General features: G+C 46.6%; 2 protein-coding genes across 3 annotated transcripts; both read left to right on the top strand.

Annotated features, from left to right (window-relative positions):
- The first annotated feature begins 4,683 nt into the window (after nucleotides 1-4,683).
- Nucleotides 4,684-7,423, top strand: LOC120679534 (NAC domain-containing protein 35-like). Of its 2 annotated transcripts, none has more exons than XM_039961144.1 (3): nucleotides 4,684-5,120; nucleotides 5,344-5,612; nucleotides 6,505-7,423. In XM_039961144.1, the coding sequence occupies exons 1-3, from the start codon at nucleotides 4,892-4,894 to the stop codon at nucleotides 7,084-7,086; spliced, it is 1,080 nt and encodes a 359-aa protein (XP_039817078.1). In that variant the 5' UTR covers nucleotides 4,684-4,891; the 3' UTR covers nucleotides 7,087-7,423. The 2 variants fall into 2 exon arrangements, with proteins under 2 accessions (XP_039817078.1, XP_039817079.1); XM_039961145.1 differs by lacking the exon at nucleotides 4,684-5,120 and adding an exon at nucleotides 5,138-5,241.
- A 10,629-nt stretch (nucleotides 7,424-18,052) lies between these two features.
- On the top strand, nucleotides 18,053-19,606 carry LOC120679914. Its single transcript, XM_039961573.1, has 4 exons — nucleotides 18,053-18,155; nucleotides 18,233-18,485; nucleotides 18,568-18,764; nucleotides 18,852-19,606. The coding sequence occupies exons 1-4, from the start codon at nucleotides 18,087-18,089 to the stop codon at nucleotides 19,461-19,463; spliced, it is 1,131 nt and encodes a 376-aa protein (XP_039817507.1). The 5' UTR covers nucleotides 18,053-18,086; the 3' UTR covers nucleotides 19,464-19,606.
- The last annotated feature ends 5,309 nt before the right edge of the window (nucleotides 19,607-24,915 follow it).

Genomic DNA, 24,915 nt, shown 5'->3' on the forward strand with positions numbered 1-24,915 from the left:
AGGAGGAACAAGAATTTATCATCAATTAATGCCTTCGATCTAGCTGGTGATTCGAATGCAACTTGCTCGATCAACAATGCGGTTTATGTGTTATTTTCTTGTGATGCATTGGTATTTTCTTGAATGATGCAAATTTTAAATGCGTGCAGATCATTTCTATTCCCGCATGTTTAAGAAAGTATGGTAATTAATAATGTAGCAAAGAACATTTTTTAATACATAAAAAGTATATGCGCTACCCTTATCAAAGAATGCATAACAAGTAGTAGTGTTACATTCGTTGACTTTAATTAGCTTTGATGCAATAATAGCTGCCAGCCATAAAATTTGGGCTACATTATGTTTGGAATAGTCTATTTTGATTATTGGGAAGAAAGCTTTTTGCCTCATGGTTTTAATCTTAGATGAAATGATAGATCTATCTGCTACTACAAGGTTAATTAAAAAGAAAAGTAGGTTGATAAAGAGATAAATAGAAGAAATATACGTGGCAGTAAAAGGAAATAAAGTTCTTCGATCCCTGTTGAAAAGATGTTCATCGATCAGTTGTTCCAGGAAGCCACAAGTAATATAAGGTAGTCCTTCAATATATTACATAGAAGCGCCTAACTATCTTCCATTTATTTGGATCCATGTTTTGCTTAAAAATAAACAAGAATGTTAGTCTCTTATCAATAATTGGAACACCGTAGAAGTGTTAATTTCATACACGTACGTGCACATGAATATACATAGTCCAAGCTAGAGATGATCATGCATGCATGCATCTATCTAGAATAGGGGGCTTCCCTGTTCTACCTTCTACCTTTCTCTTGTTACACACGTTTCTAGACATCTGGTAGGACTGTAAAAGACAATATATATATATATATATATATATATATATATATATATATATATATATATATATATATATATATATATATGTATGTCAACACGTACACGTATTCCTAATATAGCTAGCCACTCTGTTTACCTTGCATGATCTTGACTATCCTTTGCACCTTTAAGTGTGAGAACTATATATCGATAGAACAATTGAAAAAAAGAGGGGATGAAAAAGAAGATACAATCTCCAGTGTGACGAAACTATCTCATTGATGTCATTATCATGTTAAGGTGCATGTGCTTTGGAAGCTACCATCCATGATTGCATATGAATAGCGATGATTCCTTATTCCGATATCTAGGAAAATTATCCTTTTGCTATGGAACTTTATATAGATCGATTGTTAGGCTCATACCTCGATCAAATTGTAAGATCACATGTATGTAGGTGTGCAAAGGGAATATCACATGTAAGATCATTAGGCTTCATTGCTGTACATATTATGATGAGCATATAAAAAAAGCTCCTGGGGTGGGGTTGTACCAAACATTGCATAGGCTTTAGCCGCTATCTATCTCCATATATTCGACAAGTACATATGACTCTTGGTATACACTACTACAGAAGGGTCATTGGTCTAGCACATTAGTCCCGGCTACTATTGGACACTGGACCAATGAAAGCTTTAGTCCCGGGTCCAATGGCTAGGGGCGGTGGGAAGTTTTAGTCCCGGTCGGAGCCACCACAACAACAACTAAAAATCACCTTTTAGTCCCGGTTGGTGGCTTCAACCCAGACTAAAGATGACCCTTTAGTCCTGGTTGGTGGCTCTAACTAGGATTAAAGGGTCATTCATAGGTTAGTTTTAAAGGAAAGCATCTCATTTAAAGTTATATGTGCTGCGTAGATGGAGTGGTAAAGAAGCTACACGTGAATCGAGATGTCTCAGGTCTTGCACATACTCTTTAGTCCCTGGACTAAAACAGTATGAGCATGAGTACAAATCACGGGTATCCCTGGACTGATCACAATGAAGCATGGCCGTACAACAGAGAGCATGGAGATGTTCTAACCTCCTCCGATCCAAAGCCCACAAGGACATTGCTACTACTATACACATACAGGTATTGTTTACTATTGTTAATTGTGCTACGGCGCACTAGCTGGAGCGCGAGCATCAGCGCGGCACATGCCTTAAATTACAGGCCGGCATGCATGGAAAGACTTCCCCACAAGGACATACTAGGTGTAAATGCCGACCTTTGTCCACAAACCGGCAAAATCATGCATACTCATGTTTATATATATAGTAGGAGGTGCAGAGTTTACAAGACATGCATGTTCCAACCGGCTCTGTTCACTGAAAATATACTTAAACTTTCTTCCATTTGAGGGCTTGTTCGGTTTAGTGGAAAATTTGAGTGAAAGGTTTAGTGGAAATTGAATATCCCTTACAAAAAAATCCCCTTGCCATGGGATTAACCAAACAAATCATAATCATTTATTTATAGCTAAATTAAACAATTTTCACTGATATTTTCCTTTTCATAAAAGAATACAGATACATCCCTGGTATCTAATAAGAGCCCTCTCTCCATACATATTGACTTCCGAAAGGTTATCGGTTCGCGAGTAGATGTATATACGTGCCAAGAATTCATGGAGAAGGTAGCTGAAGCAATCAATCAAATCAGAGTTGCTTATTAGTGCATATCTAGACTAGGTTTAGTTTTCAAGTGGTGTCAATTAATCTTTATATATTGAGGTAGACAGGAATTGAAGGATTAATTGGGCCAGCATGATGATTCGAGTCATCGGCTGACCGGCCGAAGCATAGGAGGAGCACGCGTACTTACCTTCAGATCAAATTCCAATAGCTTACATGCACGCGTGAACACAAGAGGGCAACTTGCACGAGCTTATGAGTGTGCCTCTTTATTAGTAGTATAGTTTTTAAATTTATAAAAATTGATATTTATTACTAGACATGAAAAATGCTTGTATTATAGCACATGGTGGTAAGTCATCCAATTGTAATACAACCAAATAGAGCTTAAATCCTGGTTCTAATAACATATTAAAAAAGCCTTTGGGATGTCTCTCCACTTGGATCAAGGGTTTTTTCAAAAAAATACTTTGCTACTACCTCAGTTCTAAATTATAGGTTGGTTTAATTTTTCTATATATATATATATATATATATATATATATATATATATATATATATATATATATATATATAATGTATATCTAGGATGTAGGAGTATAGCAAATGTTATGTATCTAGAAAGGCCAAAACAATCTATGATTTGGATTTGAGGGACTACTAATTAGTCTCTTGATTAGTTATTTTGTTTTGCTCATTTATCATTATATGTATATTTGTCAGATTTCCTCAACATTTATTGATTTTTTTCTGATACCTGATCAAGAAACAAAGACAGAACATTTGAGTGAAACGGTTTGAATATTCACTTGTAAGATGCATAGGCAGGCCCTTGTAAAGATGAATAATAATGAACTTACTTATTTCACATATCTTTTTCACCTCCGTGAAAAAGATGAATTTTTTGGACTAGAAATTCTTTCTTTCAGAGAGATTCATCAGAAGATAAAGATCATAACTTGGTGCATATGATGCTACTCATGAGCCAGAAAAAGGCTACGAGAATCTGTCTCACAAGTCACACAGGCCGTGCGTTTGGAGCCCGCAGCTGCAGGGACCATTGCATTGCATGTATAAAGGAGGGTGCATACATGCAACACCGCCACTGTCCCACTCCGCCGATGTGCAGTCGATGGAGCTAGCTGGCTTTCCTTCTAGCTACACACACAAACAGTAGAAACATTTTTATAGCTGAACTGGACATGCCGCTCGCTCGAAGGGTCGTCAGCACTCAGCAGTGCTCCAATTTATAGGCCACCGCTGAGGTCTGTTCGTTGAAGAGGTCCCCTTCCTGCTAGGTAAGGCGAACAATATCGTTCATTCTCTCTTTTTTACCAGGGCTAGCTATACTACTTACAAGATGACACACAGACATGATGATCTCTCTCTCTCTCTCTCCCTCTCCACTACTAGAAAAATGCCTTTGGGTACCGGTTGAAAGTGCCATTTGGTACCGTTTTCTTGAACCGGTACCCCGAAAGCGGTACCAAAGGCTCGAGCCTTTGGTACCGGGTAAAACAACCGGTACCTATGGCTAAAATATTCACGCAAAATATTCTTTGGCTGGGATTTGAACCCGCGACCTCTAGCCTCACGCGTTGCTACTTTACCATCTCACCTACGCAGCAGTTTTGATTGAGAAGGAGATATTTTCCTTTTGAAGTAACCTATGGAGAGCCTTAGCTACCGGTTGGTAACACCAACCGGTACCTAAGGCTCCTAAGGTACCGGTTGGTGTTACCAACAGGTACCTAAGGCTCGTCTATAGGTACCGGTTGGTGGTACCACCCGGTACTAATATAAAAGTTACCACCCGGTACTTATGGAGAGCCTTAGGTACCTGTTGATAATATTAACCGGTACCTAAAGCTCATTCATAAATTCCATCCACCCTAAGGTACCGGTTCATCTTTGTACTGGTACTTTTGAGTGGACATAAGACTTGTTTTCTAGTAGTGCTCTCTCCCTCGTGGTACCTAGCTTAGCTAAAAGTAACAGCCATTAATACCGGCACATATCAATATGTCCTCATCTTAAATTGTTGCTGTCTAAATAAATTTTAATTAGGTATCTAATCTCTTCTCTTCTCTCTCTCCTCCCCAAAGCTTCTTCTCACCACCAGTGGTACCACCACTTGCACGGTTGCACCAATCGACCTCATTCGTTCAAGAAGACCACACCACACGCCGCGCAGCGGTATAGGCCGGCCGGCCGGCGTCCCCTTGTCTAGTTGGGTCTCGATCTGTCTCTCTGTGTGGCGTGTGGGTTGTAGTTAGGACGCGGCTGGTCGTCTTGTACTAGTCCTCCTCCTCCCCTCTCCTCCCCTCTTCTCCTGCTGCTATAAAGCAACGCTGGCTGCCGGGAGGCGAGGTAATGCCTCGAGGCCGCCGTCGAGCATGGGGGGAGATCACAACCACCACCACGACGGCAGCATGGCGCGCGGCGCGGGCAGCGACGACGGACCGCAGCAAGCGCACGACATGGTGATGCCGGGCTTCCGCTTCCACCCGACGGAGGAGGAGCTCATCGACTTCTACCTCCGCCGGAGGGTGGACGGCAAGTGCTTCAACATCGAGCTCATCAACCTTGTCGACCTCTACCGCTACGACCCGTGGGATCTCCCCGGTAAGCAACGCATGTGAATGCTTGTACCAGCTAGCGCGCTGCTGCTGAGCTACCACACTAAGTATACAAGGGATCTGGCATGATTTCATGCATGTGACCCCCTTTATGATTTTGATTTCATGTGAGCCTTTAGCTTTTCCATTACTTTAATTTCTCATGCATGCGATGCTTGCTTAGCTTATTCGTGTCTAATATATGCATGGATGCTCTACATAAACAACAGCTTTGGCTTCAATTGGGGACAAGGAGTGGTTCTTCTACGTGCCAAGAGACCGCAAGTACCGCAACGGCGACCGACCGAACCGGGTCACTCCATCAGGCTACTGGAAGGCCACAGGGGCAGATCGGATGGTGCGCGTTGAGGGCAACCGGTCCATCGGGCTGAAGAAGACTCTGGTGTTCTATGTGGGGAAAGCACCCAAGGGACTTAGGAGCAGCTGGATCATGAACGAGTACCGCCTTCCTCACGGCGAGGCCGACCGGTACCAAAAGGTTATATATAGGCAATTCCCCATCTATTTTTCTCCTTCAGAAATTTTGCTCTCCACTGGCTGCTCCTGTTTTTCTTAATTGGATTGGTTTTTTAATTCTTTGAGATCCCAGAAAAGCATAAACTGTTTGCATGAAAGATGCTCCACTTAAATTTCCCCTCACTTTTTGGAAGTTGGGTTGATGATTGCTAGCTCGCTTCTGTTTGTGATTGCCGGCTGGAATCATGTGTATAGGCAAACTGTTGCACAAAAGTGTTAAAAGTGATGCATAGAATCGCACGTGCAAGATCTAGCTAGATCTCCGTGGTTTTAGTAGCAGCTGTGTGTATATACATATAGGCGGTTCAACTAGCTAATTGATCGACAAAAAGTGGATCTATGTATACATACAGTTAATTAGCCTATTTGCATCACACGCAGTTGGTGCATCTCAAATTTTTCTTCAGTACTTGAAGGAAGCTTGAAGATGTTTATTTTCTCCCAATTTTTGCACAGATCATTGACTCTTTTCTTCAGCTTTTCCTTTGCAAAGGCTTGTCCTTCGTTTTTGGAAGTATTCATCAAGAGCATCCTTCATATGCAGAAACTTTGCAGCATACTTTTTAAGATGTGCATACCTGGGATAACGTAATTAACTATAACAACTACTCAAAGAGAAAAACATAATGATGATTATAAAACAATAGCAGCATCAAGAAGAGCAAGGAAACACATGATCTAGCTAAAAAAGAAATTTACCTATATATATTTTGAACTCGTTATATAATAAGAACACTTTCAATCTCATTGTATAGCTGCATACAATTAGGAATTAGCTGTTCATTTTTGCGTTTATTAGGAACACCAATTTCATTTTGGAGTATTCTTAATCGATTCATCTTCATATTATGTAGGAGATTTCCCTTTGCCGAGTGTATAAACGTCCTGGGATTGAAGACAACTTTCACCTCACCACCACCGCAAGATCATCCGGCTCAAAGGCGGCGGCTTCGATGGAAAAGAAGCACCATCGGACATCGGCGTCGCCCCGCTTGGCACCAATGTTCGATGGTGCCCACTCATCAGCTCACATGAGCAAGGCATACAGTGGAACAAACACCATCATGGCATCATCAGCTGCAGCTCGAGCAGCAACAATGGCGCCTCAGACATCAATGGCTTTCCTGTCAACCGCCTCGCTTAGCTCCACCACGTCAACGGAGGAGGATGGTACATCACTCTACCATTTGAAGGGCGCCAACCCACCGACGATGCTGCCATCTTCCACACACGCCCTGCTTAATGCAAACTCCACTACAATGGCAACCATCCCAATAGATGAGCTGAGTAGGGCAATTGGGTCATACAATAACCAGGGAAACCCTAACCAGCCCTTTCCATCACAAGGCCCATTGCTTCCTTTTCCTAGCATGGAAAAGATTTGGGACTGGAACCCTCTCCTAGAGTCTCCCAAGGTTTGCACAAGCTTCAAATGATTTTCTGAGCTAGTGCACGCACACATATGCAGGCATGATCTAGGGCTTGAAGCATACGCATGCCGGCACGCGTGCACGTATTCTATATATGAATACGGATGTATATGCATGTGTAGACACTTAATTATTTTGGGCTAGGACATGGGTTAAGATGTGTAATGGAATAGGATGAGGCATTCAGTTCTAGTCCCATGCAATATGTTCCACTATTATTCAGTTCCATCACATGAAAAGATGACCCTGTAACAGTATGTCAATTTCTATTTGAAAATGCAGACCTTGTAGCATAAAGTGATTATTAGAGATGGAATAAAGTTTATTTGGTCTTCTGGCCTTAGCCGTGTGTGTGTGTGTGTCTATATATATATATATATGTTCCAATCATTCTAACTTTATTTATTGTTTCCAGCATTATATTCATTTACAGCTTTTATGGTTACACGAATGATGAAGGCATGCATGGAACATATGTACACGTATTGAGGTTTATTACAAATGAACACTTTTGTTTTTTTTGTTGGGGGGGGATGCAATTTGTTTGTCATATACTCATATGCATTGTCATGTAGTTCTAGGTTCTTGAAATAAAAGCCCTTTTGCATGGTGACATACGTATAGATTTCATCCGCAAGTTCTGAAAACCAGATCGAAGTCTATATCAAGCCAGGATGGACCACCTTTAGAAATGAATAATGAGCGAGTAGTATTTGATTCACCTGCTACAGTATATGTTATATTGTGGAATGTGGATTTATGCTAAGCTTGCATGATGCATTAAGCACAATAAGACCGGTACGGTGTAGTATATAACATATTCATTCTTCATGATGATCTGTCAACAATCACGAGGTAGATATACAAGTTCTCACTGCAGAAACAGGGAATCCGGACTAAAGATCCCAGGCCTCAACGCTAAAAAAATTAAACTTTGCACTCATGTACAGGTTCCTTACCACCGCACCCACATAACACATGTGACTCTACATGGATTGTCTTTTTTTTGAACTAACTCATGGAGGACCCTTTAGTCCGGATTTGTACCACCAACCGGGACTAATAAAGGTTTTAGTCCTGGTTGGCGGCTTCAACCGGGACTAAAAATCCTCCCGCCCTATAGCCGTTGAACATAGGACTAATTCCTGGATCAGTTTCGGATCCAATTGTGGTTGGGACATATGTCAAAGATCAAAGGCCATTTTTGTACTAGTGTTTAGTGTTTGAGACATTTTTCGTAGAGAACAACCCCAATAAGAATATAACTAACCCAATAAGGATGCATGTCTTTTTATTTTTTTTCTCAAGAAAACTTGAGATATTATTAAGTAACCATAATAAGATGAACTTGATATATCTATCAGTCTTCTTGCAGGGAGAACTGCGAAAGCTAGCATGCATATAAGTGGCTGGGATTTGCTTATTTCTTCATTATATATAAATTAAACTGGAGGTATATATATATATATATAGTACTCTCTCTATTCAACTATCCAAGGTCCTTTACGAAATCTGAAAAATTCATGTACGGCAGGCCTATTCCAGTTTGCATAGGTTGTTGCGCTTGACTCCACGTGGATCGGCACGCAACTCGACCCCCGAACGGATTTGCTGTGGCAGGCCTTTCATTTTTTTTCCCCTGTTTCGTTTCCCGTCTCTATCTTTTAGTGCACAGCGGATCCCAGGCTGCAAACGGAGTAGCTACAGGATTGAAACGCTTCCTGATTAACGAGAAAGAATTAAATGGCTATCTCCCCCTGTTAACTAGTACTATCTCTTACTCCCTCCATCTATTTTTCTAAGGCGCATGAGCAAAATCAATTTTTCTAGGTATGTAAGGCGCAGCCCCTCGGAACGCCCCCATCGATTTTGGGACTCACACAGCCCATCTCCTATGTAAGCCACCTTGATTGTATTGGTCCCATGTGTGTGAATACAAAACGGCAACGCGGCATAAGAGCCCAATGCAGTTAAATGCTGGCGCAAGGCTCCAGGCTAGACCTGGGCATGGGTCACCCGACCCGAACAACCCGACCCAACCCGCCCGAAAAAAACCCGACCCGACCTGACCCGAGCTACGTGGCGGGTGGGCGCGGGCCGTATTTTTTGACCCGCAACAATCAACGGGCCGGGCACGGGCCGTGATTTTTGACCCAAAACCCGACCCAACCCGAAAAAACCCGACCCAAAAGCCAAAAAACCCGACCCAACCCGAAAAAAAACCCGACCCGACACGCCCGCGCAGGGTGCACGGGCCAACCCGACCCGACCCGGTGATAGGTACGGGTCGGGCGCGGGCCGTCCTATGCGACCCGTGACCCGACCTTGACCCGACCCGAACCCGACCCGACCCGACGTTTGCCCAGGTCTACTCCAGGCTGCCTTGGTCTCTGGAGTACGAGTTCATACGCCTTAGAAAAATAGACGGAGGGAGTAGTCTTTAAGCCCTTAACAAAAGGGTCTTGGATAGCTAGCTATTTAGTAGTAGGAAGTAGGAACGCGTGCACTACAAAAGCGAGCACATGAGCTTGGCGCCACTGCATCTGTTCTTTTGGCATACCGGAATTTTTTTAAAGAAAAATATATTGGCATACCGGAATTTTTTTAAAGAAAAATATATTGGCATACCGGAATTCTTTTTAAAGAAAAATATATTGGCATACCCGAATCATAAACAATAAGCAGGCATCTCTCCTGAATGGTGATTGATGGAGGACGAGAGGGTAGGGTTGGTCAGGGGAGTTATGATTGGCTCTCATGTCATCATCAGTTTTTTTTTCTTTTTTGAGAGTATGTCACTCATCAGTTGGGAGCACGAGAGAGCACCACACCAAACCGCCGCGCGCTTTTACTTCCCATGGCGGCGTTGGGCCTACCAGCTGGGCCCATTCGCCGGCCTGCTTTATTGCATTGCATTGCATATCCGTTAATGCAGCCCATAACCGGCCTGTATGAAGAGTGGGCCGGGATCCATAATATTTCTTTTCCGGCCGGGGGATTCTCATCCCAGTCGACGCACTCGCTGCAGGCTTTGGTTTCGATTCTTGGACGAACAAGGCGCCATTTCCAACACCCTTCTATTGCAGACGCAATCTATCGCCATGGGTACCACCTCTCGAGCTACTTTAGTTTTCTTCTAAACACAGCAACACGGAACAACTCTTCGGCGCAGCGTAGCGTCTTGACAAAGCTAGCTGCTGGCTGCTGTTGAGATCTTGAAGCAATGATCTCTCCTTTTTTTCCCCGATATACTGCGTAATCCCTAGCTTGTTTTCTTGGTGAACAGCTGCTGGCCCTCCGAGAGGCTAGCTCGCTCTCCCTCCCTCCCTCGCCAGTTGCAACTGAACCTCACAAGTCTCATCACGCTGGCTTGGCTCGCCCAATTGGTATGCATGTGAGCTGCTGCCACTTGCTGCTTGATCGTCGCCCGCCCTGCATCCGGTTCAATGCTGCAGGGATCCAATCTGGATCGATGGCCGATGCCCGCCCGGGTCAAATTGTCGCTTGCAGAGTCAGATGCAGAGAGGGAAGAAACAAAATAAAACAGGATCCTCTCTTTCCCTCCATGGATCATGGATGGATTGATCTCCGAACAAGAAGACGAAAACGAGCACACCAACTCCGCGTTTAATTACATTTTTTTTACACGAGCGCAAGGCCGGGCGCCTAATTAATCTAATCAAGCTACTACTAGCTAACTACTATAGTAGTAGGAGGAGGAGGGCGCCCCGACGACGGTGACGGCGCCCCTGGCGTCGGAGGGGACGAGCACGAGCAGGAGCAGGACGGCGAGGATGGCGACGGGCACGAGCAGGACGGGCGGCGGCGGCGGCGGGAGCGGGGGCAGCAGCAGCGGCAGCACGAGCAGCGTCGCCGCCACGCACGCCAGCAGCGCCGCCGCCTCCGCGCTCAGGTAGCTGCCGCCCCCGACACCCGAGCCGCCGTCGCCGGCGCCCCCGGCCCTCGCCGGGGGCGGGGGGAACCCCGTGGGCCCCCTCGCGGAGGAGAAAGCCGCCGCCGCCTTGGAGCTGGAGCCGGCGTGGTGGCCGCGGGCGGATATGGCGCGGTCGTGGTGGTGGTCTAGGTGGACGTGGAGCAGGAGCGCGCCGGCTCGCATCTACTGTACGGCCGGGGTGGGGCGATGGCGCGGGCGCGGCTGCTGCTAAGGCGACAGCAATCCGGCTGGTGCTGGATTGTTGGTTCTTGGCGTGGAGTGGAGGCGAAGCGAGCAGGGAGATGCTGGTGGCTCGGCGGGCGGCGGGTGTGGCTCTGGATGGGTCCAGTCCAGTCGTGCTTTGCCGCTGCCGGGGAAGGAAGAGGACCCAAACCAACGGGCGGCGGCCTAGCAGCAGCAGGCTTTTGGTCACATTTTTATAGGGCGGAATAGTGGTCTTGTTTGGTTACCACGCCATTCTAGAATTCCCAGAACGCATACTTCTCTAAAAAAAACTCGCATGGAGGGTCAAATGAAGTCTATTTGCAAAAAATTTCTAAGAATGAGTATAACTTTTCGCGACGAATCTAATGACGGCAATTAATCAATGATTATCTACAGTGATGCTACAATAACTATCCTCTAATTACGCGGTCAAATGTCTTATTAGATTCTTCAGAGATTCTGGAGTTGACTTTATAAACTGGTTTTATTTGACACCGTAATTAATAATCAAACTTCGTTCTAAAATCTCTAGAACACAACCAAACCATGCCAGTTTAGGTGCTCGGGGCCGGAAGGTGGGAGGGCGGAGCGGGCCCAGATGGCAGTGAGAGCGTGGGGTTTGCCAGTTGGACTGGACACAATGACACATGGACAGTGTGTGTGTCTGGACCGTGACGCGGATAAACGAGGATGGACCGGCAAATTTCGTCTACATACAAATTCGGTTTTTTAAATTAGCAGACTTGTATCGAAACGTGGTTTGATAAAAAGATACATTTTCTAGTATGTTCCATGAATATTTTTAGCAAAAGGTACAGATTATAATTCAATTCGATCGGTAACAACTTTGGTGGATAGAAAGATGGGTGGTCGGCATCCCCATCCCCTTGCGACGCCGCAGCAAAGGTACGTACGTACCCTGTAGACCAAGGACAATGGATTTGGGATCACTACTATCGCTTCTTGACACGGCGGCTGGATTCGAAACACGGCAGGCACGCGGTCCGACGCGCCGTCCGTCCCCTTCCACGGCGGTCAGGCGGGGGCCGGCTCGCTTGCGGGAAAAGCAAAGCAAAACCACCCCCGGTCCCCGGATGGATCCCATGGGCGGCGGGGTGGGGAGCCCGTCGTCGTCGCCCGGCTTTCGCCAGGTTCATGCACCTCGCCCCTGCTGCGGTGCTGCCCTGTCAGCCACACACCCGTCGTGTACCGTCGTCCTCAGCGACCGCATCCCTCCTGTCACTCCTAGTCACCCGTCCCTACCATAGATGGCCAAATGGGCCGGGTCTGATGACCGTACTAGACACGACACGAAGAAAATTTTATTTTAACCTAGTCCAGCCCATGGATTATAGGGTCAGGGTCGACCCGACACAATACATAGGGTAGTGCCTGGCTCTTGACTCCGACTCATAATACTGATCCTGACCCGACACGACTAATGGGCCTAACCCGATCAGACACGACTAATTTTATACCTAAAACAATTTGGCCCGTTAGTGGCCTATACTTCCCCACCCAACCCTAAATCCACAATCCCATCTCTCCCTCACTCTCCATCCACTTAGCCGCCACACTCTCAACTCTCTCGATCTCTCTCTCTTACACGAGGGCCAGCAAGCGGCGGCGCCCGGTGCAGGGGAGGGCCGGCGAGCGGAGGCAGTAGGCGGGCACGCGGCCGTGGGCTTGGGACGGCCGGCGAGCGGCCGTGGGCTTGGGGCGGCCGGCGAGCGGCGCCGGGAGTGTGCGTGGCCGCGGCTGGGGACGGCCGACGAGATGCACTAGACGTGTGCGGGGTCCGCTAGCGGACGCGGGGCGGCCAGCAGCGGCGAAGCGCGGACGGCGACCAGCAAGACGACGCGCGGCGGCGGGCGACAAGTATGGGCCGGCACGATTCGCTCGGGCCGACCGTGCCGGCACGGTACAACCGAACACCCTTCGTGTCGTGTCAGGGCCGCGGTGGCGGCACGGCACGGCACGATTCGCCGACGTGCCAAACTGTGTCGTGCCCAAATCGTGCCGTGTCCAATCGGATTAGTGTCGTGTTGGGCCGGCATCTGGCACCCCCAAGCGGAGCGAGCTGCTGCTGCCTGCAGCCAAGGACGCAACGCAACTCATGCTGTGGGCTGTCCGCCAAACATGAGTTGCGTGCCTTCTCCTAGTGTTAGCTACTCGCCTACTGTAGCCATCACAGGAATGTAATGTGCGAAACTTTATTTCTCTAGGATATCTGATATCCTACAAAAGGTGATAATTGCTCATGGAAACTGGAGAGATACTAGCGCATGATTAATTAGTAAGATGCATCTTTTATTTTTTTACACTATTAGAAAATAGGGTCATTTTGATCCATGCCACTACAATTTCTTGAAGTTGGATTTCATGTTGAAATCCATGCCATTGAGTGGCATGATTTTGAACGTGACACCCAATTTCACGGAGTTGTGGTGGCACGAATCAAATTTTCCCTAGAAAATAAGGCTTAGATCCACCCAAAAATACCGGTATGAATATGAACTAGTTGGAATCTATGAATGATCCTTAGGTACCGGTTGATATTATTAACTGGTACCTAAAACTCTCCATAGATACCGGGTGGTAACTTTTACATTAGTACCGGGTGGTATCACCAACCGGTACCAATAGACGAGCCTTATGTATCGGTTGGTAACACCAACAGTACCTTAGGAGACTTAGATACCGGTTTGTATTACCAACCGGTACCTTAGACTCATCCATGGGTTACTTTAAAAGGAAAATATCTCCTTCTCAATCAGAACCGCGCGAGGCTAGATGTCGCGGGTTCAAATCCCAGCCAAAAAATTTTTTTGCGTGAATTTTAGGAGCCTTAGGTACCGGTTATTTTATCCGGTACCAAAGACTCGAGCCTTTGGTACCGCTTTCGGGGTATAGCGGTTCAAGAACTAGTACCAAATGGCACTTTCAACCGGTGCTTTATGCCATTTTTCTAGTAGTGTTAGAAGCATAATCGCTCCTCTCCTGTTACTGACATGCCTTATCCGCTTGCTGGTGCTTTACTATCAGAAATTATATAGGATCTTGCCGAGGTACTAGGACATGTTTTTGGACTCAAATTAAGTGCTAAACTTTAGAACCTATTACACTCCTCGTACATTTGCTAAAGTTTTGAGTCTTGGCTAATATAAAATTTAGTCTACGTCCCATTAGCACTCCTGTTTGAATAGCTAGTGTAAAGTTTAGTACTTTTGTTTACCTATTATTAGCAGGATTCAACCGGAGCCTTAGTATATTAATTGACGCCCTTTAATTTGCAAGTATTTTACAAGCAAGTTAATAGTCAAACCTTACCAAGTTTTGACCATTTAATAAAAAATCCTATATGCAGAAAGTAGGACTACGAGACGGCCAACACACCCAAAGCGAGCCAAATATATGTACACCCTCCCGCAGCTGGCTTCTCCCCGTAATAACCAGGTGACGACCGAGATAGGTTCAAAAGGATTAGTGTAAGCACAATGTCTGTAAATAATAAACTAATCCACAAGTGACGAACTAGTTTACTAAGATTATCAGGAGCGAGAATCTCGGTAGCTTGGCGTCACGCGAAGACCTAGCCACTGGCACTTCTTAATCAGGCAACTATCAACTATGCATGCATGCATCGATCAGATCGATGCAGCAGCAGTAGCTGTCAAGAACATCATGCAAATCGCCAGTCAGATGCATCTGTCGCATGCAGCAGCAGATTGTGATCGTTCGCGTTCATAAAAATACACGCAAGTTGCTTGGCCATGGGATCATCATCAGCAGGGGCATGGCCTCTCTCTCCTGCCATGCTCTAATCCTATCAGCAGGGGCATGGGCATGACCTTACTTGAAAGTTGAAACCATGCATGCATGCCGTTAAGGAGTCCCTAGCGATAATGTATATTCACATCTTTTTTCTTTCATAATAAGCATATAATAAACCTTTGAAACCAATAATATTCTTCCTAGTCTCCCCAATAGTCCACTATATTATTTCCAAAGAGGAGCTAAGCCATATTCCCTCGGTCGCAAAAAAACAAGTCATTTTAGGATTCAAAATTTGTCCAAAAAACAAATCATCTTATCATATTTAGAAAGTGCATATGCATATAAAAATTAATTAGTATCAAATATGGATAATAAATAGAGGTAAACATAGTCATTTTATCTTCTTGTTAGTTTATCCTAGAATTTCTATGATGACTTGTTTTTGAAAACGGAGGGAGTACTTCTCCTCTACTTAAAATATAGATCGTTTAAGTCTTGTCCAGGCGAAACTCCTTTTTTTTCACCAAAAGAATGATGTGAGTAATTTTTTAGAATAAATTCAAGAAATTAAAATACGAGTACCCACACCGATCAGAAGACTCGAACCCGAATAAGAAGCAGTAGCAGCTTACCTAAATCAAACTTCTTTAATCTAACTAGATATTAAGTTTGTATAAAAATTGCTCAAGCATCGTACTAGTTTAATTTCACTACTACAGAAAGGGGATGTTGTCCCGGTTGACAACCCCTTTAAGGACTACGAAGCCGGGGGGATGTTGTTCCGGTTGACAACCCCTTTAGTCCCGGTTGTAGCAACCGAGACTACAAAGCTGGGACTAAAGGTCCCAGGCTTTAGTCCGGGTTGCTGCAATTGAGACCATCCGCGATGTGAAAAAACAAAGCCGGGAGATGTTGTCCCGGTTGACAACCCCTTTAGTCCCGGTTGTAGCAACCAGGACTACGAAGCCGGGACTAAAGGTCCCACGCTTTAGTCCGGGTTGCTACAATCGGGACCTACAACCAGGACTACGAAGCCGGGACTAAAGGTCCCACGCTTTAGTCCGGGTTGCTACAATCGGGACCATCCGCGACGTGATGGAAAAGTTTGCATTCTATGGGAATCGAACTCAAGAGTTCTTGCCTCACATGCAGCATTCTTACCATCCCACTTACACCGCGTATGTGACTCTTTATGGGATGTTTTCTCTTTATACTAACTTGTAGAGAGCCCTTTGCTCCGGATTGGTGGTACCACCCGAGACTAAAGAGTTGGGCCTTTTGTCCCGGTTGGAGCTACCAACCGGAATCAAAGAAGGGTTTTTTTGGTCCGGGTTGGTGGCTCCAATCGGGACAAAAGATCCTTCCACCCCATGTGCCAGGCTAGCCGTTGGATCTGGGACAAAAGTCTCCATTGGTCCCGAGTCCAATGACAACTGGGATAAATACGAGGATTAAATGTCTGTTCTGTAGTAGTGTTTGTTCGTCGGTATTCACTATGAAACATATTTTGATAGAGCATGTATTATTGCGTGCTATATATCTTTTCTACACGCTTTGTCAAATTCAAAGATTCTTTTTTTTGCGAGGAATATCAAAGAAAATTAACTAGGACAAAGCTAACACGTACTCCTACATACGACCCTCTATCCGCGCGCATGCAACGCATGTGTTTTTAACAGACGTGTCAACGACTCAACGTCGTGGGAGGGAACGGAGCTGTTTCGGCCGGCCAGCAGATCATCAGGCGGCATGCATGTGGATGTCGTCTTCTGCGTGGTACGGTCTTGGCCGGCTGGTGGTCGGTATTTTTTCGGTTATTTCACTCTTTTTTTAAAAAAAAATCTATTTGCGAAAGTAGACTGCTCCGAAAACTATTTTTCAAAACTGATCCACCCAGCACACGTCAATTAAGTTGGCGCTGAATATTACTTCAACCACCCAAGGCAACAGGCATGTTAACCCCATCGTTAAATGTCCAGTTAGCATGTTGACCAGCCCAAAATCTGACATGGCTCTTATCCCGCGCTTCCGTAACAGATCTTTTCCCCGTTTGGTTGTGGGCCCGGAGTACATAATGACCGCGCCGGGGTTGTTGACGTGGACAACGCGAAACCCTAAGGCTGCCTCCAATAGGCCATGTATTTGGACAGGAAAAGCTAATTTAGCTGGACGAGTGGTACTGTAGCGGCTTCAATGGGCCAGCTATCCACAGCATATAAATTACATGGGAAGAGAGAGAACCGGCAATATGCCTGGCTAGAGGCTCGCGAGGCATTTGCTCTGCACACAACCGTCGGCTCGGACGTCGCGAGGGAATCGATGGGCAGTGGACGTAGCTCGGCAAGATCTGCGGCGGCGCGGCTCCGGCGGCGACCAGGTACGTCCCCAGTTCCCTTCCTCCTCTTTCCCCATGGATCTGGCGCCATCAGAGCCGGGTCAGGCCGAGGGCGTCCAGGAGGAGCACGTCCGCGGCGGACTCCTTGAACAAATCGAGCAGGTCGTCGATGTGGTCGAAGAGGTCGCCGCAGGTGGCCTCCAGGACGCTCTGCTCCCTCATCATCTCCTCCACAAATCCAGCGTTCGCCATCGATTCAACTGTGTGCAGTGGCGGATCTAGAAAAAATATATAGGGGGCTGGTACATCAAAAGGAGAAATAAGAAAAGGCTCTCCGCCGTCGCCTGCAGGCTGTAGCAGTGCGCGCCCACTCGCCGGCCGCCGCCGCCGCCGCAGTCCGCACGGCCACCGCGCGGCGCGCCCGCTCCGCCGCTGGGCGCCGCCCGCTCGTCGGCCGCCGTCGCCTGTAGGCTGCAGAAGTGCGCGCCCGCTCGCCGGCCGCCGCCGCAACCGCAGTCCACACGGCCACTGCGCGGCGCGCCCGCTCCGCCGCAGATCTTGCCGAGCTACGTCTTGCGTCATGACTAATTGCACGGATTCCTTTGTTGCATTCCATTTTGCTTGCTCTACGGCAAAATAGACCTAAAACCTTGTCTACTTGCTTGCAGTTCTGAAGTTTGAGAGTTGTTTAAGAACAAAAACTTGTTTAACAAATTTTACACTCATTATTTCAGGATGGACAACCAATTCAACTCCGAAGAGTGGTCGCTCCCTATGTCCTCAACCATGAAGGAACTTGAGAAGGTATGTTTCCTTTTTTATTTTGGGTTATGCTTACTGTACTTTTTATGCTTCATTGATCAAATTTTAATTTATTTCAGTACAACCTTACCGGTGCATTTACTGGATCAATGCATAACATGGGTGTACCAATTCAGCTTGTGTGCCCTGCTGTTACTGCATCGTGTCATCATCGTCCCACTGAGGACCCGGAGGTTCAAGAAGTCGACATGAGTCAAGTCTCAAACAATAAGTGCAAGAAGAAGGTTGCCCAGCGAGGAAGGTCATTCACCAAGGAGGAAGATAGAGCAATTTGCTCAGTGTTTCTGCATGTTAGCACGGATGCTATTATAGGTAAGTTGTGGCCCATAACTTAAGTACTCCACTTTTCAATTTTCAAACCCGTCTGAGACATGCTTTCATGTTACGACTGCAGGAATCAACCAATCTGTTGTTGGGTATTATACAAGAATGCATCAACACTTCATGGAGAACATTGAAGTGAGTAGTAATAGGACTAAGATTTCGATAGAAAACCGGTGGACCACAATTCAGAGGGCCGTCAACAAATTTTGTGGTTTCTATGCTGCAATTGAAAGGATGAATGAAAGCGGCAATAATGAGCAGGATAGGGTACACCATTTTATACATGACTCCAACCTTTACACATTTTTGCTATGTTGAATTTTGCTGCATTGAATGTTTGTTTGGCTTGGACAGATTAATGATGCCATCCGGATGTACGAGGAAATCGAGCCATGGCAATTCCATCACTGTTGGGTGATTCTTCGAGGAGAGCCGAAGTGGCACGTGAAGATGGCGGAATGTAACACGGGTCAAAGAGTTAATCGAAAGCATTCCCTGAAAGGCTCCGAAATAGACATAAATTCTATGCAGACCGACAGTGCACTCCCTGAACGACCTGAAGGAAGGGATAGCGCCAAGAAGAGATCCCGGGTAATGACTGATACCTCATCGTCAAGTACAGCTGTGGAAATGCTACAGAAGATGAATGAAAGAGGAGAGAAGAATGATGACAAGGAAGATCAGTTGAGGCAGGAAATGTTCCAGATGGAGAGAGAGAGGCTCGAGCTGCTGAAGCTGAACTGGGAGAAGAAGTGGGCTGCCTGGGAGAAGAAATGGACAGTAATGGAGTCCAATGCCAAGTTACGACAGAATGAGTATGAGTTAAACCAGTGGAACGCAGATCTTATAGTCATGTCACAGGACCTTGACAAGTTGGCTCCACCATTGCGTGCGATGTACGAGCAGAAACAGATGGAGATCATGAAGAGAAGAGGCATCAGCACCCCTCCAACTAGTGAATCCTAAGCAGACGAGCCTTAATTCTGTTGTATGAGAGTTGTGTATTTGCATTCACCTGTTTGTGGCTCATGTATCAGAGTTGGTACAACTGTTTGTGGCTCATGTATCAGAATTTGTAATAAGTTGTTTGTGACTTATACTATGAGAGTTTAATTATGTCATCTCTGACTTTATGTACAACAGGTGTATCTGAGTTATGAGTAATAGTCCAAGACTCCATTACTGAAACCGTAGCACGAATGCCAGTCCTTTTGCTTCTGGTTGTCCATCAGTACAATCAAAATTCAGAACAATAACTATGTTTACAACGAAGCAGTTATTATATATACACCTGAGACTGCTCCTCTTCACTAACTATTGATAACTTATACTACCAACAAAAGCAACAAAAGTCATTCTCCAGGAACTCCATCGGGGTAAACCAACAAACGCAACAAAAGTCATTTTCCAGGGCTTGCCGATCATCCCAGGAAAACCTCTAGCCTCATTGACTTCATTGACTTGTAAAATGGTTTCAAGCTCACTTGCTGTCGGTGGCCGCAAAAATTCAGACTCATAAACAGAAATGATGGTTCTTGCAAATTGCTTCACAGTCTCTAGAACTGTTGACTCAGGCATGCGATACGTGTCGTCAAACGAATCAGCTGGACTGCCATATGCAAGCATCCTCATAGCCACAACGCATTTATGAATGGGATGGAAACCCTTGCGCCCGCAAGCATTCTCACGTTGAAGAAAATAAGAATTCTTCTAGGTAATCTTGCGGACCATGTCAAGGAATCTTCCTCATTCTAAATCTATGCATGAGAAGACAGTATGTTAGCAATTACTTTATAGAATTTTTACACATTGAAAGAGGCAACAGCAAAGAGTGCATACCATCGCCGAAAGTCCTCTTCGCTGTACAAAGGATTATCAACAAAGTAATCCATCATGATTTGTGCAAAAGCTGCTTCTCTATTGCGACGCTTAAATTTATGTCCTGGAACCGAACCACCCCTCCTACGTTTAGAATGTTCCAAAGCCGCGATAATCGAAGCTACCATGCAGTGTTCATCTTTCTTCCGTTTATTCTGCCTAAAATGTGAGTCCTTCAGGCAGGACCAAGCTGTCATGTTCGAGAAGTCTGAACAACATAGATTACACAAAGTTTTAGTACACAGATAATACAAATGCTTTTGTGAAATCATAAGCAATTGGGGACATGTTCAAAGCATGAGCACAAATATAGCAAATGTGTAAAGAACCGGACCTTGAGGGAAATTTGCAAGGATTCAGCAATACGTGTAACCATACTTAGCTCTTGACTTGGCTGTTGATGGCCTGACCCAGAGATTCTGTGTGCGAGCGATGGAACCCAAGGCCATGCCCCAAAATCAGAGCCAAATGTCAGCGCCGAGGCAACCACATTGCCGGAGTTGAAGGCCGTGCAACGAACCATGGGCTAGAGGCTGCGAATCTCTTCTTTCACTGGCCGGGCGCTGCGTGGGGGCTGCCGATGCGTGGGAGGCGGCGGCGGCACTGGCCGGGCGCTGTGTCGGGGCTGCCGATGCGTGGGAGGCGGCGGTAGCACTGGCGGGGCGCTGCGTCGGGGCTGCCGATGTGTGGGAAGCGGCGGCGGCACTGGACGGGTCCTGCGTCGGGGCTGCCGATGCGTGGGAAGTGGCAGCGGCAGTGAGGAAGACGCAGGTACACGGTTCCGTGCGAAACTGGCATCGAAGCGAGGGAAAATGAGGAAGAATTCGTTCGTTGGCGCGAAACCATATTGGCCCAACGGCTCTAGCTATTTTAGCTGCTCTGTTGCAAACAAGAGACCCATGGATGGCCAGGCAAAATCTCAGGGGCAGCTAAACGGTGAAATGGCTGCCGAATATAGCTGCCCGTTGTTGGAGGTAGCCTAAGGCCCGAGGTCTTTGGCGTGGGGTCCTGCTTTGCCCATTTGGTGGTGCCCAATCAGAATGTGCAGGTTCACCTTAATGGTCCAGTGCAGCTCAAGTCCTGATCAACAACCAATTCAAGATGTACAACCAGTTTAACTCTTCCGCGGATCTAACCAGTCATATTTATACTAATACGAAGTTTTAATCTATTTTAGATGCACCTTTGGACGTTCCTGGTGATCATTGGTTAATGGTGAAGTATAGTGTTTGTCCACACCACTCACTAATTGTGTAGTTCTAACTCTGATATGGGTGAGAACCGTAGCAAATGTTTCATTTTGCTCATGCATTTGCTCTACTTTTGACGACGTTTCAGAAAAGTGGGGGAGGGGACGTCGCTTGAAGTGCAATATAATGAAGCTGAGGGGACTTCACATCTAGCTTCAAGGGTACTCGGTGGTTAAACAGTAAACACACCTTTCTCCTGGCGACCCAATGCAAATTTTTCTCCGAAAAAAGTAGAAAAACCTTTTACTAAGAAATCACTAAATGCATTCTACAAAAGCATTGAGATGTCTTATGGTTTTTCCCTTCTTCTTTTTTATTTTTCAGATATTATGTTTATTTCCGTGGACCATGGAAACGCATGGGTATCCTGCTAATAAACTCAAAATTAGACACTTCGTGGAAATTAAATATAATCTTGCTTAAAGCCCAACGAATTGATTACAAGAATGTCATGGTTTTCAATTATATTTCTCCGTGAGTACAACAAAGGGTAATAATCATCATTCAAGGATTTGTTTGCGTCCCTCTCTTCAAACATATACATTCTTCCAAATCTTTTTTTTAAAAAAAATTCTCACCACGAGTAGCACTCCCCCATAGCGTTTTAGTTAAGTTGAAAACTCTAGTAGGTGGCAAGAAAAAAAATCCCGTTAGGGTTTCGCGATATCCAGTCTGAACGATCCCGGCGTGGTCATTATGGACTTTGAGCCCACAACCAAACGGGAAAAGATCTGTCACGTGAGGCGGCGAACCGCGCCAATGCAATTGGCGCGGGATAAGAGCCTGCCGACTGGACATTCAACGATGGGATTAACATGCCAGTTGTCTTGGCGTGGTTGAAGTAACATTTAGCGCCAACTTAATTGGCGTGTGCTGGGTGGATCAGTTTTGGAAATAGTTTTCGGAGCGGTATACTTTTACAAATAGATTAAAAAAGGTTAAATAACTGAAAAAATACTGGTAGTTGCATGCATGCATCTTCGTATATATGTGGTCCCTCACGTACGGATGAGGCATGCATACGCATGCGTATATCGTGCGCCGCCGCCGCCGCGTTTGCACGCTCATCGCCGGCGGCCGCCCGGGACGCGCATCCACGTCTCCGACGATCGAGAGCCTAGCAGATAGCTACTGTGCATTGTACATGGTCGTGCTACTGATTTGTGAGGTGTGAGGGTTTTTCTTTCCTTTTCTTTGATGGAGGATTGCGATCGAGTTGTCAATGAATCTGCAAGGCACGCAGGCGTGAGCGAGTGCGTGAGATCGATGAAGAGCGGTCGTCGATCCGTCGAGTAACGAGGACACCGCCCCACTTTCCCGGCCGGCCGGCCGGCGCATGCAGCTCAGCTGCAGCTACAGCGGCGGTTCGGTCAGGTTCAGCTCACTTGGCCTGCCTTGCCTAGGAAAGGAAACCCAGGTCTAGCACCCTAGCCTCTGCTTGATCGTGATCCGTCGTGGACCATGCATGTACCTTCCCCGTGCGGCAAGCCTTTTCCAGACATCGAGTGCCCGGCAACCCGACACGTAGAGTGTCCCCGTGCCACACGTACGCAGGCAGCAGAACGGACACAGTGGAGCGGTTAAATGTCTCGTCGTTGACCTGTTGGACTTTCTCCTAGTACTCCCCGTACTACGTCCACGCAGTCTCCTCCAATCAACAACGGACACATAATATCAATTTATTTACATATGTACTTACTCCATTCGTCCTGAAATATTCCTCCAATCAACAACGGACACATAATATCAATTTATTTACATATGTACGTACTCCATTCGTCCTGAAATATAGGACATTTTAGAGTTCAAATTTTGTACTTAAATATAAAACATTCTAAATTGAGAAGGGATCAAATCATCTTAATTGTATATTATTTTCGGGTCCTTCCTAGTAGAAATACATACATGCAGCCATGAGGGGAGGTGTATGTGGGGAAGGTGCATGAAAAATAGCATGGCACTTTAATTAGCACATATTTAATTACTCAAATAGAGTCTCAATACTTAATAATTAAAGGTAGAAGAGTCTTTTCTCCATCTACCTAATCTATTGGAAAAATTCTAGAATGTCTTACATTTGAGGAGAGAGTGAGTATGCATTAATTCCAGATCAAATAATTGCGCTTCATGTTCATGTGCAGGCTATTAATCTTTTTCTTTAAATCATGGAGCTAGGTAAACTTCCTACAGTATCTCTGTATGTACTGTACCAATCAGGACAATATGTGCACTTTCATCAGCATTCCAACCTTGATTGCTGGCGTCCGAGAAGAGTGAACAGCCTCCTAATGCGCAGGTGACATGTGTAACTCTGACCAAAGTAAACGGGCACCCTCGCTCGCTTACCCATCCTAATTCCTAAATTTAATGCTAAACTTTAGCACGTATTAAAATGATGTGGGCTTACCCTTGTCGTTCTGCGGCGGCAAGGCCGTCATGACGACGGGGAGGAAAGGTAGGCATGGTCGGGTGGATGGTGTTTCAGATACCGTCCACCCCTTGGGTTGCTGAGGCCCGTCCGATCGGCTTCGTGCGGTTCAGATCGGGTGGATCCGAGGAGTCGGGCTGCCTCGCCGAGCTAGGACGCTGCGGGCGTGGCGCTCCGCCGGCTCGGACACCGTACCTAGAGCCGGAGACGGAACTTCAAGAGAGGGCTGCGTCTGCACGGCCGCCGGCGCGTCGCCTGATTCGAACGCCGTAAGGCGCCGCAGGGCGGTGGCCACTGGCCATGCCATGGATGGGGGGGCCCGCACAGGCCGTGCGCAGGGACGCTCGGCCGCGGACGGTACGGTAGCGCCGCCGCTCAGTGGGTGAAGCACGGTTACAGCCTTCCAGGTTGTCCGGGGGGTGGGGGGGGGGGGGGGGGGGGGAGGCAGGAGAAGGGAAAGGAGGTGGTGGAGCATCAGGCGAGCAGCCTTTGCCCAACGGCGCGGTGTCGCGCCCACGCGCCGCTCATCCTGTATCTTGACTTTCAAGCTAGCTACGCCACTTATGGCTGGCAGGCACACAACGGCAAGCTAGCTGCGAGAGCTCTCTATGAGGAAGCTGGAGGACGCGGGGGGCGGCCGGGACGCGGCGTGCACGCGTTGGTTGGGTAAGTTAGATCCGTCCGACACAGATTTGGCAAGGTTCATGAGTCGTCTTACTCGTCAGGCTCAGGGGAAGCCTGGGACTTCAATTGATGCTCACCCGATCCGCCGCCGACGATGGCCAGCGGCGCCGCCAGCCGGGCCTGCGCCGGCGTCGCACCCCTGCTCCCGCTCCCGCTGTGGCACTTGAAGGACGTGTGC

This window comes from Panicum virgatum, chromosome 6N (assembly GCF_016808335.1).
Source record: "Panicum virgatum strain AP13 chromosome 6N, P.virgatum_v5, whole genome shotgun sequence".
Classification (NCBI taxonomy): Eukaryota; Viridiplantae; Streptophyta; class Magnoliopsida; order Poales; family Poaceae; genus Panicum; species Panicum virgatum.